General features: G+C 40.4%; 1 protein-coding gene across 1 annotated transcript in view; it reads left to right on the top strand.

The window, feature by feature from the left end:
* PPP1R8 (protein phosphatase 1 regulatory subunit 8) overlaps positions 1-15,662 on the top strand; it is a 39,594-nt gene that overhangs the window by 22,030 nt on the left and 1,902 nt on the right. Inside the window, exons 5-6 of the mRNA XM_033953664.1 lie at positions 1,872-2,016; positions 12,174-12,238. Of these exons, the coding sequence (XP_033809555.1) occupies positions 1,872-2,016; positions 12,174-12,238 (210 nt within the window). The remainder of the gene's footprint in view (positions 1-1,871; positions 2,017-12,173; positions 12,239-15,662) is intronic.

Genomic DNA, 15,662 nt, shown 5'->3' on the forward strand with positions numbered 1-15,662 from the left:
TCAAAATGGTACCTGGGAGGCCACTGCTTCATGTCATCCTAAAAAATAATCAAATCCTTCACTGCCACTTTAACTAGAATTACTCAGTGAAGATTCCATAAAACCAGCTTTCTTAGCCATGGACTGTCTTTAAAAATTCAAGGATAAACATGATTATCAGCATAATCCTTTTCATATCTTGCAAATTACTTTAATTATCTCTGAACTTCTTAAGTGTATCTTTCAATTTGTTGTATTGTTGACAGTTGATTGCAAAATTTACCAATCAATAACTGTGGCCTGTGAACTTATGGCCATATATTTAATGCAAGTGGCTACTGAGGTTGTTTCCTCCTATATTAATTCTTAATGTTTCAGCAAAACTTTTATTTCATTCATTGAATCTTTTGTCTATTTCAGAGGTTTCAGTTTTTTGATCCAACATGCATATTTCCTTATTAGTATTATTTATATTATGCCAAAGACAGTGTGCAAAATTAATGCAGAAATTGTTAGAAATTGGTTTTAGTAATTAGTTTTAATCATGACTAATCTCATTTTTTTTTAAATTTGTTTTTCTTTGCACAATATACAAAGAAAATCAAGAAATAAAATAGTCCATATTAATGAAGATACAAAATAGAGAGAGGAAAACAGGATAATTATATCCATAATACAAATCAGATAATAAGGCAAGCAGCGTGCCAGATTTTAAGAAAAGATGGGATTGGCATGTGGGATCTCTTCATGGAGGTAGTTAGGGGGTGGGCCATTAGTGTGGGCAGACTAGATGGGCCGTGGCCCTTTTCTGCCGTCATGTTCTATGTTCTGTGTTTCTAAAAAAACCTGAATATCACATTTCTCTTTTTCTATATCCAATAGATCGGTGGTTTCAAACTCAAACCCTTTGCAGGGCCACATTTTGGATTTGTAGGTACTTGAAGGGCCTCAGAAAAAATAGTTAATGTCTTATTAAAGAAATGACAATTTTACATGAGGTAAAACTCTTTATATTTTATAAATCTTTCCTTTTGGCTAAGTCTTAATAATAATATTATAATTTATAGCTAAAGAGACATATGATCAAGAAACTGTTTTATTTTACTTTTGTGATTATGATAAACATACTGAGGGCCTCAAAATAGTACCTGGCGGGCCGCGAGTTTGAGACCACTGCACTAGATCTAATTTTAACATTTTTATTTTTGTATTATGTATCCCTTTTTTATTGTGTGTGTGGTGGTTTATGTATTAATGTTTTAATTTTAAATTTCGCATGCGTTTACAAAAAAGGCAAATTTATAAGTCAAATGAATTGAAAATGAGTATGTGGAAAGTGAGAGCAGCTCTCCTTCAGCCTATATGCAGTATAGTCTTTTAAGTCATAGAGAACACTTCATGAACTGAGATTCTCAGGTAGAGAAGTAAGGTTGTATCCTGCCATATAGTTTCAAGTTTATTAAAAGTTTGTTGTACACGCAATGTCAAGTATTTCAATGCGTATAACAGTTTAAAATTAGGAGACACAAATAAAACAATTTTATACACATAAACGTACAATGTATATGTACAAATAATTATCGATACAAAAGGAAAGAAGGGTGAACTACAGTTTTTTTAAGAAGATAAAGATACATTTAGGGAAAAAACATCCGGAGGGTAATGAAGAATAATTTTGAAAACATGGCTAAGCCTAGAGCAGGGGTCTCAAAGTCCCTCCTTGAGGGCCGCATTTAGTCGGGTTTTCAGGATTTCAATGCATATTCATTGGGAAAATCCTGAAAACCCGATTGGATTGCGGCCCTCAAGGGAGGGACTTTGAGATCCCTGGCCTATAGAATATCTTCTGCCCTGACTGATGGATGACTTTTTGGTTTCTGAACACTCTCTAGAACTTGACAGAGTTTAATACTGCCCACAACAAGAGAATTTCCACTCTCACAATAGAAGAGGGCAACCTTGACATCCAGAGGCCAAAGAGGAAACGGAGAAACTCGCGTGTCTCCTTCAGTGAAGATGATGAAATCATTAATCCAGGTATGCAGCACTAACATGACATAAAGCTCAGCTTCAATGGGCAAGTCTACAGATGAACAAAGGACTCCAAAACCATGCGTACACCTCTTGCATCTCCTCCACGGTTTGTTCTTAATGTGGGATTTCACTCCCAGCAATGGCTGCAGTTGAGCTTTATCGTGCTGGTGCTTGTCTTACTTCATAGTCCTCAGAGAGATTTCTCCTTTTATGCTGGTGTTCATTCCCAAAACCGATTTGATTTTGGTGGAGAACCTTCTAGGAAGCAGCGGTATCAATATATTTATATAGTTTAGTTGTAAATAATGTGAATATGAAAGGGAATCCTCATGATTTTATACTGTTTTGAAGGAGATATTCACTTTTTTATGATTCTGTAAAAGGCATCAGTTCCCAAATTGAGAGCCAGGAGTCCCTCAGTGCATGGTCACAGGAACACGGCCACTCGCCCTTCCTTTGACCTGCGCTCAGTAGTGGCAGTCAGTATGTGACCTGTAAGGGCAAGTTTCCTGTTAGACTGGAAACCCCTACAGGATTATTTATTTGGTTTTTCCTCCCCAAAGAGCTCAGAATAGGTTACAGCTTACAATCATAGTTTTACAATATATAGTTACATTCATAGTGTTACAACATAACATTACATAAGTTATTCCCTAGATACTGCATAATTTTAGAGGAATCTTGGATAGGGTCATTTCAGAGTTGAGAAGGCGAGGACACAAGGTACAGCCTAGTCGCATAATTTCAGCAAATAAAATATCATCTAGCATGATTTGGGCATCATAAAGATCAATGCACAGGTATAGATGATAATACAGAATTACTAAGGTGTGTGAGTTAACACTTGTTCAAGGCTGTAACCTGACTGCTGCCACTGTTATCCCATCGCTATTGCTGCTACTGCAGCCTTCCTGCTTTGAGTTGAGAGGGGGAGCAAGTGGACGAGGGAGGAGTTGGAAACCTCCTATTTTGTTTTCATCATCTGGGAGTTGCATGACCTTTCAGTTGTTAAAATGAGGCCATATTAGATAAAAGTTTTTATCCTAGAACAAGCAGGCAGTATATTATCACATGTGGGTGACATCATCCACAGAGCCCAGTACAGACAGTGCTAAAGTTTACTGTCAATTTAAAAATTTTGAAAGTCTCAAGACTGCTTGTACCATGCATACACCAGTGCCTTACTGCCTGATGTTGGCTTGCGGGACCATCGATTCTCAGGTTTTTTTTGCGGAGTTGATAGCTTATTTTTTTCTTCTGCATGTCAAACTACTTTTGTAGTGCCTTCCTGTTCGAATTTTACTATAGTTGCTATATTTTCTTTTGTTTTTTTTCCTTGATAAAATGTTGCGAATTTTTACAGATTTTTTTTTTTTTTTTTTTTTTGAGTCTTTGGGCTCACCTCAACCTGTTTTCAGGCCAGGAGCATCGAGCTTTTTTCAGTATTATATCTACTCGACCTTCGATTTTGCATCGATGGTGGTCCTCTTGATGTCCAAGTCTTCAGTGGCTTCAAGCGGTGTACTTGGTTAACAGGACTATTTTGGTTAATGATCCACACATCTGGTATGTCCAGTGCCTGGGTTCTCACCACCGACCTGATTCTTGCTCATGCGGTTCTAAATTTGCAGAAGAGGTAACTTTTTGGAGAGACTTCGGGAGCATCAAGAATGTCAGTGGACTGATACCCACAGACCATCTGCAGCATCGGTATTGGTGCAGGCATCGACACCGTGATCAACATCAGTGTTGTCAGTATTGCCTCCATAGAGGGAATCGGCTAAGAAGCATAAACACTCTTTCCCATCCAAACATACATTAGTGTCATCTTAAGCATCTACACCATCGGCACATCCAAAGTGTTGACGCACCAAGATGAGATCAACTCTTCAAGTGGTGTCCCCTTTGAGATGTGCCTTGTTACTGAGCTCACCAATGCTTCGGCACCCAATGCTCCCAGTGCCATCTGTACCAAGCACTGTCCCCAGCTCCCATTGTGCCTATTTTACCTTCAGGAGCTTTAGCCACATGAGAAAAAGAATCTTCAGAAGCCTGCACCAAGGCCTTCATTTTGCTGAGTTTCTCCTTGATGTAACTTCCTCCCCATTTTCTCTCATGAAATTGGAATTTTGCAGGACCACCCCTATTCTGCTCCTGAACAAATACAGTATCTGCCCCAAAAAATCTTCCAAACCAACAAAACAGAAAAATAAATTATTTCAGTTGCTCTAAAACCCCCCCAAAAAAAACCCAACGTGAGACATAGCTACTTGCAATTACAACTTCAGAGAGCAAAGATAAGCCTGGAAAGATAAAAAGTAGCTAGCTGGGCAGCCACTTACCTTAATATTTAGCGTCCGTTTCCCTCATCAGGGAAACATTTCTCAGCAGGTCAAAAGGCAAAGACTCAATGGAGTCCAGGTAGTCCTCCACATAGTTCACAGTGTGAATGTGCTCCCAATTTGCAGGACTTATCAGCTTTTTATCAGCTGCCAGGGGTTTCCTCTCTATGCCTGTTGAATTGTGAAATCCAGAAAGTTTACATCGATCTTCCTCCTTGTGAAGCAGAGAAGAAAAGAGCCAGAGACTGGTACCTCTCTTGGCAGTAAGTCAAGCAAGCTTCACCAATGTAATTCCTTGAGCAGAGGGGTTACGTGATCAAATTTACTCTTACCGAAGATAAGTTTAGCTGCAGTGTTCTGTATTAATTGAAGTGTCTGCAGAACATTATCCTAGAATAGTCTCTCTCAAACTGTGTGCCAAGGCACAGTGGTGTGCACAGAAGTGATTCCAGAATTTTACTCTATTTTTAAACATTCCCTTCATAAGTATACACTAGACTAGGTGACATGTACATCACCTATGCAAGAGTCTGTCAGTGTTATGAGCATCTGTGTGTGTAAGGATAGGACCTTCCAGACAAGCATCATTCTTTGATGTGATTGGTCCTTGAAAACTAATGTCACATAATTATATATTTTTTTAAGTTCAAATATGCGTTAGTTATCCTAACATGAGCAAAAAGCAATCAAGGCTTTGTTACCGTTTGGATCTTATCTTTGCACAGTTGAATTTTCTGCTCTGACAGAAATTAAATTGAAAAAAAGAGAACACTGAAGATGGTAGATGATGAAATGTTTGCTTGTTGACTATCACGTTTTGAGTTAATTTGCACTCAAAACCAAGCACATCCATCACGTTGATTAGCAATTCTATTCTATCTGCTTTAGTTTCACCATTATTACAATTATCCATTCATAGCTTAAAGAACTTTAATCCCCTCCTTTACAAAGTTAGCACCGGCTGTTGTGGTAACAGCTCCGATGCTCAGAGAATTCCTATGAGTGTCCAAGCTGTTACTGCCTTGGCTGGCGCTAAAAACGCTAGCACGGCTTTGTAAAGGAGGAGGTAATTAAATAACTCTCAAACTTAATTTTTTGTGTTGGTTTTGCAATTTTATAATTTCAACTATAACGTGCCATGAAAACCATTTGCTCTGTTTAATGTGCCGTTTAATGTTCTCAAACTAAAAAAGTTTGAGAGACAATGTCCTAGAAGATACAAGTAACCTTTGACCTTCGTCAGTCCCTTCAGTGTTGGCTCTTATTGACCAATCTCTCCAGAGGCCTTCTGTTCCATACTGCACCACATCAAAAGATATTAATTACGGATGCTCCTATCCTCGGCTGGGGAACTCGCCTAAACGGCAGCTGGGGTTCTCACGAGAAAACTTTCCATATCTATCTACTTGAACTCCGAACTTTATGAAATGCTCTATGCACATTCCAGAATTGCCTCCTCAATCAAGTGATACTCATTCAAACAATCAATCATGTAGCCTTATACTAAGTCAACAAACAAGGCAGCATGAGGTCTCACCCAAGAAGTGATCCAAATCTGGTCCTGGGCAATGCCTTGAAACATACGAGGGCAAATCAAAAATTAAAGGTAATTGTTAAATTACGCAATAACCAGAACAGAACTAGTGAAATTCAATATATGTAATTGTACGTTGCCTGTTGGATAGTTCATCCACATACAGTGCAGCGCTCAGCCTTTAAATGTGTGGCAGCCATGAGGTCAGGAACATGGACGCTCCATTACAAGATTGCATCATTGAAGAATAACATGCAGTAGTGCACTTTCTTTGCGCAGAGGGAATGAAACCTGTGGAAATTCACTGACGGATATTGACTCAGTATGGACATAGCACCATGAATCAATGAAAGGTTTATGTGTGGGTAAAAAGGTTTAAAGCAGGAAGAACAGGTGTAACTGACAAAGATTGTTCTGGTCACCCATCAACATCGTACACATTGATAGGGTGGATATCTTGATTAGAGAAGACCGACAAATAACTGTCTCAGTTGGCTTTAAATTTGGATATCAGCTATGGATCTGCATTTGCCATAATGCATGATGACTTGGGATACAGGAAATTCTGCACACAATGGGCTCCCAAACAGCTTATTGATCTGCACAAGCAACAGCATGTGGAGGTTGTGGACCAGTTCTTAAGACAGTATGAAGAAGATTCAAGTATTCTGGAGAAAATTATCACTGGTGACAAGACATGGGTGCATCACTGTGACTAGGAGAACAAAAGACAAAGTATGATGAATTGATCAAATCATCTACAACAATCACTTTGCAATTCTGGTTCAAATACTAGTCCTAACACAACTAGATTACTGCAATTCATTCTACGCAGGTATAACCTCATCTCGAACATACAAGGGCCAAATGATTCAGAACACTGCAATGAGACTGATCTTTGGCTTATAAAAATATGACCCCCACCTTTGCTTACTACTGCATACTTTGCTGGCTACTCATAAATGCTCAAATCTTGTTTAAACTTTCCTGCAACTCACCAGAACAGATAATCTACTTGTTTCAGCTCAGTAACTCTGTCCACTCTCCAAATCTGGAATTGACAACTTTCTTTGCCTCTTTCCTATTTGCATACTCCTTGTCCAGTGGTGAACCCATAATTGTCTTCTCCCTGCAACTGTATATAATTCTCCTTTATGATATTATATCTCCTCGTCCCTTGGCCTGTCTGGCCCTGATAATAGTAAATCTGTCCTGCACTCTCTGGACAGTCTCTTTAGACCATGTAACCTTAACTCTATAATGTGATGTAACTATTTCCCCAAGACACTGCATGGGCCTTTTACCTTGTAAATTGCCTTGGCCCTGTACTGGATAAGTGTGATTCAGAAATTCTAATTAGATTAAAGGAAGTGTTGCTAACCTGGCTTCGGGAGCAGCCAAAAAAACTCTGCAGGAATGCAGGTTCTAGTTGAACAATACAAACAAATGCATCGTCTTACATGGGGACTATGCGGAAAAGTAATATGTTCAATTGCTCAGTTACTTCTGTTAACGCTGTTAAAAGTATTTTGACTTTACTTTTTGATTTACCCTCATATTTCTCAAAGTGGTTTATTTCACAGGAAAACAGAACGTATTAGCAGACAAGTTGAGCAGACTCTTGCAACCTCACGAGTGGTCACTCAGTTCAATAGTTTACATCAGATATTCGAGGATTGGGGACCCTCCACAAGTGGATCTCTTTTTGTCGTCCCACGATCATAAGCTTCCAAGCTTTTGTTCTCCTCAAAATTCCTTTATGCTTTCCCTCCAGTCCCTCTTCTTTGGAAAACTCTATTCAGACTTCACTAAGAACAGGCTACTATGATACTTTTAGCATCTCGGTGGCTGCAACAACCATGACTCCCTCTCCTCCTGCAATACAGTGTCAGGGAACCCATCACACTTCAACTCTTTCCAACTTTGCTGACACAGAAAGAACTCTACCCCATCCCAATCTATGTTCGTTAGCCTTCACAGCATGGTATCTATCTCCCAATCAGTAGATACTTCCACACACTGCACCAGTATCAGCTATCATTGAAACTTCTAGAAAACCACCTATACAACGCTGTCATCGCTTTAAACGGATTGTTTCAGTCTGGTGTAATCTCAACTCATTAGATCCAATCACTTGTAACCTCAACTCGTTAGATCCAATCACTTATCCTCTCCCATTGGTTCTGGACTATCTTCTTCACCTTTCCAACTTAGGTCTCAAAACTACTTCAGTCAGAGTTCATCTCTGTGCTATTACAGCTTTTAATTCACTTCTAGATAAAAAGCTATTATCTGTACATCCCTTAGTGTCCAGATTCATGAAAGGCTTTTTTCATACAAAGCCACCAATCATGCCTCCTCCAGTTGCTTGGGATCTTAATGTTATCCTTTCCTTTCTGATGAAACCACCGTTTGAACCACGTTCAACATCTCTCAAGTTTCTAACTTGAAAAGTGGTATTTCTCCTCTATCACATTGGCATGCTGAGTCATTGAGCTTCAAGCACTTGTGTTAGATCCACCTTATACAACATTCTGACAGGGTGGTTTTTTGCACACTAAACTAAACTAAACCTTAAGTTTATGTACCGCATCATCTCCACGGATGTTGTGGAGCTTGGCACGGTTTACACATCCCAAGTTCCTCTAAAAGTTGTCTTGGAATTTCATCTGAATCAATCTATAGTTCTTCCTGTCTTCTTTCTAAGACCATATTCTCTCCCTGGTGAAGCATACATTGGACTGTAAATATGCTCTTGCATATTATTTGGATCACTCCAAACTTCATAGAACATGTACTCAACTATTCCTTTCATTTGATCCAAACAGACTGGGAGCTCCTTTCACCAAGAGAATCATCTTACTTTGGCTGTCAGACTGTTTCCTTTTGCTATGCCTAGGCTAGGCTGACACTGGATGGTCATGTTACTGTGCATAAAGTTTGAGCATTGGCTTCTTCAGTAGCTCACCTACATGGTCCTCAATTTATGCATTCACATCCTGCTACTGTTTAGAGAATCTTTCCAGACGGGATAGTCTGTTTGGCCAAGCAGTTCTATGGAACTTATTCTCCATTTAAATGTCAACTTCCCATATGTGAGACTATACTGCCTGCTTGTCCTAGGATAAAGCACAGTTACTTATCTGTAACAGGTGCTATCTGAGGACAGCAGGCAGATATTCTTAAAACCCTCCTTCCTTCCCTAGTTGGCTTCTTAGCTTTTTATACTGAATTTACGGTCCTGCAGGAAGGCAACGGTGTATGTGCGGTACAGGCAGTCTTGAGACTTTAAAAAATTTTTAGAGTGACAGTACACTTTATTGAGCTCTGTGGATGATGTCACCCACACGTGAGCATATCTGCCAGCTGTCCTCGGTTAACACCTGTTGCAAGTAAGTAACTGTGTTTTATACCCTACAAAAATGCTTCTTAAAGCATGATCCAGTAATCGTCATCCTTTGAGCTTTCCTTGGAGCACGTTTTTGATAACTCAAGTGACATTTCCACCTCATTACTTGATATACCATCTTTCCCAGGACACATCATGGTGATTTACAATCAATTTCAACCTCTTTCCTCCCCTCCATCCCATTAATTTACATTTTCTGAAGCTTTAGGCATAGATGTAGTTTCTGCTATGCCTAAAAACTCCAGAAAATATAAATGAAAGCGATAGGGGGAAGGAAGGGGTTGAAATTGATAGTAAATCACCATGATATGTTCTGGGAAAGATGGTATATAATGAAATGAAAATACCACTAGTTATCTAAATTGTATTGCCACTTAAAAAGAAAGACAACCCAGTGGTTGATTGAGGGTATGTTCCGAAGTGGAGCAGATTCAAGCTCCTGCCCCTTACTTGTGCTGCTAACCCCCAGTCCTGTTTACACCAGATGCACACGAGAAATAGACCCCACAGAGTCTTGGCCCAAATGTGAAGGGGACTCTGCAAGTTCTACAGTGTCTTTATAATCAAGCAAAGAGTGATGTTTGAGCTCTTGGAGGGTGGGGTATAGAGTGCTAAGAAGATTACGTTTTGACTATAGAGCTGATTTTGGGAATAGCCTGGAGCTTGCTCCTTTACTCAGCACTAAAATCACAACAGTCCATTTTAAATTCTTACATTACATTAAAACAGGGGTGCTCAAAAGGTCAATCGTGATCGACCAGTAGATCGCAAAGGCAACACGAGTCGATCACGGAGCCCTTCCCGACGCCATAAAGAGGACGCAGAAGCGCCAGGCCAACCAGCCTTCCCCACCCAACGTCAATTCTGACGTTGGAGAGGAAGTTCCGGGCCAGCCAATCGCTGCCTGGCTGGCCCGGAACTTCCTCTATGATGTTAGAATTGACCTAGGGAGAGGAAGGCTGGTAGGCCCGGCGCTTCTGCGTCCTCTTTACGGCGTCAGGAAGCAGGGAAAGCTCAGAAATTGGCAGCGGTGGTGATGGCTTTGGGGAGGGCAGGAAGATACAAAGAAAGGGGGCAGGCAGGGAGACAGAAAGAATGGAAACAGAAAGAAAGGGGGCAGGCAGGGAGACACATAGAAAGGGCATAGAGAGAGAAAGACAGAAGGAAAGGGGGCATGGAGAGAGAAAGACAAAGGGGGCATGGAAAGAAAAAGACAGACAGAAAGAAAGGGGGCATGGAGAGAGAAAGACAGACAGAAAGAAAGGGGGCATGGAGAGAGAAAGAGAGACAGAAAGAAAGGGGAATGGAGAGAGAGAGAGACAGAAAGAAAGAAAGGGGGCATGGAGAGAAAGAAAGAAAGGGGGCATGGAGAGAAAGAAAGGAGGCATGGAGAGAAAGACAGAAAGAAAAGTGGCATGGAGAGAGAAAGAAAAAAGAAAGGCATGGAGCGATAAAGACAGATAGAAAGAAAGGGAAGGGGGCAGGGAGAGAGGAAAAAAAAGGAAGGTGGCAGGGAGAGAGGAAGAAAAAGTTGGAGGAGGGAATGAGGTCTGGAGGAGAGGAAGCATACAGGAGGCTGAAAGAAGGGAAGAAATTTTTGATGCTCAGTCAGAAGAAGAAAGTGCAACCAAAGACTCATGAAATCACCAGACGACAAAGGTAGGAAAAATGATTTTATTTTCAGTTTAGTGATCAAAATGTGTCCGTTTTGAGAATTTATATCTGCTGTCTATATTTTACACTAAGGCTCCCTTTTACTTAACTGCAATAGCGGTTTTTAGCACAGGGAGCCTATGAGCATCGAGAGCAGCTTCCTGAGCTAAAAACCGCTATCGCGGTTTAGTAAAAAGGGAGGGGGTTTATTTGTCTATTTTTGTATAGTTGTTACTGAGGTGACATTTCATAAAGTCAGCCTTGACCTCTTTGAAAAAAACCCGGAATATAAATGATAATTAACATTTTCTCTGTGTACAGTGTGCTTTGTGTTTTTAAAAATTTTATTGTTGGTAGATTATTTTGACTTGGTCATTTTAAAAGTAGCTCGCAAGCTCAAAAAGTGTGGACATCCCTGCATTACATTATTATTTGTATATCGCATAACCATATTTTAGTTCTATGCGGTTCACAACTTAAGAGTCTGAGACAATCTCAGGAATTACAACAGAATGAAAGATTGTTAAATCCTAGTCTTGTATTACAAAAATTTATCAAATAGATAAGTTTTCAGGAGTTTTCTGAAATGTTTCTATGATACAGCATTGGATATTGACTGGCTAAATTCCTTCTCTCTGACTGCTGCCTGAAACAAAAGTAACTTATCAAAATATTTTTATATCGACATTCCTTGAGAGAAGGGAAAGTGAAATATGTTATGAGGTGTTGAGATTGTTTAGATAAAGCCAGTTCAGAGTGATCCTTTAGATAATTTGCAGTAAGGCCAAACAACACCTTATAACATAATAATCCAAATTTGAAAACGACCCTTGCTTACTTACTAGATGTTTGCTGCAGTATTACCATGGATTGAAGGGGTGTTTTCTTTTCCACCACTAATGACTATGCTGCTTGTTGGAGTCATTGACCACTTAATTGACACTTAACCATGCATCCTGTTCTTTTCTGCTCATGGTTTTGATATTTGGGGTCTTTAATGGAAGGAGCTCCTGAGTAGGTGCAGGAGATGCCTGTCCATGGAGCTGGGGGATATGAGTACTGAAAGGAGAAGAGGTTATCAATTAGGGAAAACTAGATATGTAAAAAGTAGTAGTGGCTTCCTCCTTGAGTTTTAACTCCTTGTGTCATATATGGTGATGCCTGTTAGCATTTATTGCACATTTCTTCATATTCAAAGTATACCTTTGCTGCCTTTTTGCAGAGGATGTGGACCCATCTGTTGGCCGGTTCAGAAATATGATTCAGACAGCTTTGGTGCCAGTAAAGGTAGGAAAAATGATGTTTATGCTGTAATATAATTAAAATTTGTTTACTCATCTGGTGGAGTGAGTGAGGCTAAGTTGACTCCTATGGCAGCTTTCTTTTTGAACAAATTGATCTGTGGCTACTCCCCTGTAGTTGAAGGTCTAATCCTGGTAGTGGTAGCAGTAATAGCCAGGTACCTGCAGCCAGAGTCTAAAAAGGCCCCAGAGTAGCCTCGCCATTCCCTGGCTTCCATACAGGAGGCAAGGCCTGGATGCAGAAAAGGTGCTAACTGAGTCTCCAGCCATAGGATCTTTATACCTAGTTACTTGATACATCATCACTGGGATCAGGCCCTTAACAACCCTGTTTTAAGAGAGGATCTTTGGGACCAGTGGTCAGCAGAAGCACTATCCTTTAGATAGGGCTGCCAACTGGACCTTTAAATTAGCCAATCTGTGGCATTAGAGCTGATATCAGGGCAAACCTACAGGTAATGTAGAATCACAAATTTTTGCAATCGAATTGTGACCCTCTCAGAGTCTTATATTATTTAGTTTGGGGTTTGTTTGTTTTTGCTTTGATGGTAAGATGGTGGTAGCTTGAAGCACTGTGTTATGAATGCCAAGTAGACTGTGCCATTTCTAAAAGAATGGCACAAACTTCAAAAAGTATTTTATATTTTGACTTTGGAAATTTTTTTAGGTTGCTTTTTATACACTCGGCTCTTTTAGGAACTGGTGTTGGGATCTGTTGCATGAACCTCCCTTATTTAAACATCCCACTTCCCTGCACCTCATCCAGAGAAGGTGAATTCTAAGTTCGTCCTTAACACATCGCTATTGAACAGTGTCTGAAACTCTTGTCCTCTTCCCTTGCCTCCTTGATCAGTATCTCAAGGGCCAGGCAGGAGAAGCACAAGACTTTTTAAATGAATAACCTATCGTACGGGTATCCTTTCTGTACACCCTATCCAGAGCCCTGCAATCTGCCTATGATGTTTGTTTTGACCATTCCCTCTCTTTTCTAGGCTCATGTAGAATCCACTTGTTAAAGCACCTCTTTCTTTACTGCTCCAACCTTCTGAAATATACTTCCTGTTAGTCTTCATACAGAGTCCTACAAGAAAGACCCACTTTTTTGCACAGGCCTTTGTGCTAGATACTATGAACACACAAGGATTTCTTATCTGACTTTTTGAACTATGACATTTCTTTTCTTTCTCTTTGTCTGGTTCATTCATTCTCTCTCTCTCTCTCATCAGTAAATTGGCATTCCTTTTCCCCTTTGGAACCAAAGCAGTTGATCTCCACTGTAACAGAAGAAAGCAGAAGGAGGGGCACAGGGAACTTCTCCGAAAAAACCCTCAGTATATTTCTGTTCTGCTCTGTAACTCATAAGAATAATAATTAGTATGAACTAACATAGGTGTACCAACGAACCAGCAGAACAAAAATATACTGAGGGTTTTTTCAGGGAAGTTCCCTTTGCCCCTTCTTCTGCTTTCTTTTGTTAGAGTGGAGATAAATTGCTCTGATACAAACTGAAGAAGGCACTATACTCCACTGGTGAAGGAGAAGGAGCTGAAAGATTATCCAGGTTAGAACCTACCATATTTTTTTGCTCCTCCTGACCATAAGACGCACCCTAGATTTAGAGGAGGAAAACAAGAAAAAAAACATCCTGACCCAAATTCTCCCTGCCAAGCTCTGCACCCTGCCCCCTCCTCTGGTGGTCTAATGGTAGGCCAACACAGGGCACAGAGCAGGCAGGCCTAGTGGCCTAGTGACGGGCAGGCAGGCCTAATGGCAGGCAGGCAGGCCCCATATCTATCACGTACCCCCCCAGTACCTTAAATCATACCCCATACCCCCACATGCCCCCAGTACCTTAAATCATCCCATGTCCTTAAACCATCCCCCATGTGCCCCCAGTACCTTAAATCATCCCCCATTTGCCCCCCTGTACCTTAAATTATCCCCCCATACAACACGTGCCCCCCTCAGTACCTTAAATCATCCTTCCACGTACCACCCTAGTACCTTTTTTAATCATCCCCCCACCCCTCGTACCTTTAATTGTATCTCTTCGATACCTATTTTAAATTCCTCCCTCCTTAGAAGGCTCTAATTTTTCCCAGCCAGCAGACACACAGGCCAGAAGCGCAGAGATCAGGAGCAAGCCCTTTGCGCTCCTGCCTGTGCCCGCGCCGATCTCTGAATGGCTGCAGTCAGTTCTTGCAAGTCTCGCAAGAGCTGACTGCAGCCATTCGGAGATCGGCACGGGCCCTGACGGGAGTGCAGAGGGCTTGCTCCTGATCCCTGTGCTTCTGGCCTGTGCGCTGCTGGCTGAGAAATACACTGGACCACCAGGTATGATGGCAGCGAGCGGGCGGGTGGGTTTTAAAGATGCAGCAGTGGCGGGTTTTGTTGGGTTTTTTTTTAATGCGGCAGCGGCAGGGAGTGTTTAAAAGATGTGGCGGCTGCAGGGGGGTTAAAAGTTGCAGCAGCAGCGGGCTTAATTTGTATCTTTGCTTCATAAAAGACACATTTACATTGGGGGTGGAAAATATGCATCTTAAGGAGCGAAAAATTACAGTAATCTTCCATTAAAGAATTGTGTCTTGCAGGATCACTCATATTTTCCACAAATGGTACACATTTACAAATTCTGCCAGAGGTTTGTACACATGATCACAACTATATATTCGCTGTGATTGAGAGAGTAAAATAAAGCCAAAAAAACTTGAGAAATAATGATCTGACATTTTCTCAAAGACCTTGCTGTAAACAATGATTCTCCTCATCAATAATAATAAAATGCTAGAGGCGCATGCGCTCTTTTTTTTTTTTTTCCATTATTTTTTATTTTCAAATTTTACATAAAGTGTACAAAATATTAAAATACAATTGATAAATACATAGTATCACTTTTATATCTAATACATTATATATCTAAATTTAATTTTCCCCCTCACCCTCCCCCCACCCTTTTATTACTTTAATATAATATTTTTAATTTTCAAATTTTACAGAAAGTGTACAACATGTTAGAATACAATTGATGAATATTCAATAACATTTTTATATCTAATACATTATGTTCTAAATAAATTTTATCCCCTCTCCCTCCCCCCACCCTTCTATTATTTTTCAATCATACATTACATATTGTATAATATATTATAACATATTATGTAGAAATTATTTTCCTTACTCCCCCTCTATGTGTGTCATAAAAAAAGATCCTTAAAAGAAGAAAAGAAGAAAAATCCTACTATTTATTCATTACAGTATTTTGTCAATGGCCGAGGCGCATGCGCTCTTGAAAATTTGTGAGTGGTGGCGCCGTGAGGTGTGCTTCTGTGCCAGTCCTCACGGTGCCTGCGCGTGACTGTGCAGAAGACACCAGCGACTCCTCCCTCCCGCTCCTCTTCAAAGCGGCCTAC

This window comes from Geotrypetes seraphini, chromosome 8 (genome assembly GCF_902459505.1).
Source record: "Geotrypetes seraphini chromosome 8, aGeoSer1.1, whole genome shotgun sequence".
In the NCBI taxonomy this organism is placed as follows: domain Eukaryota; kingdom Metazoa; phylum Chordata; class Amphibia; order Gymnophiona; family Dermophiidae; genus Geotrypetes; species Geotrypetes seraphini.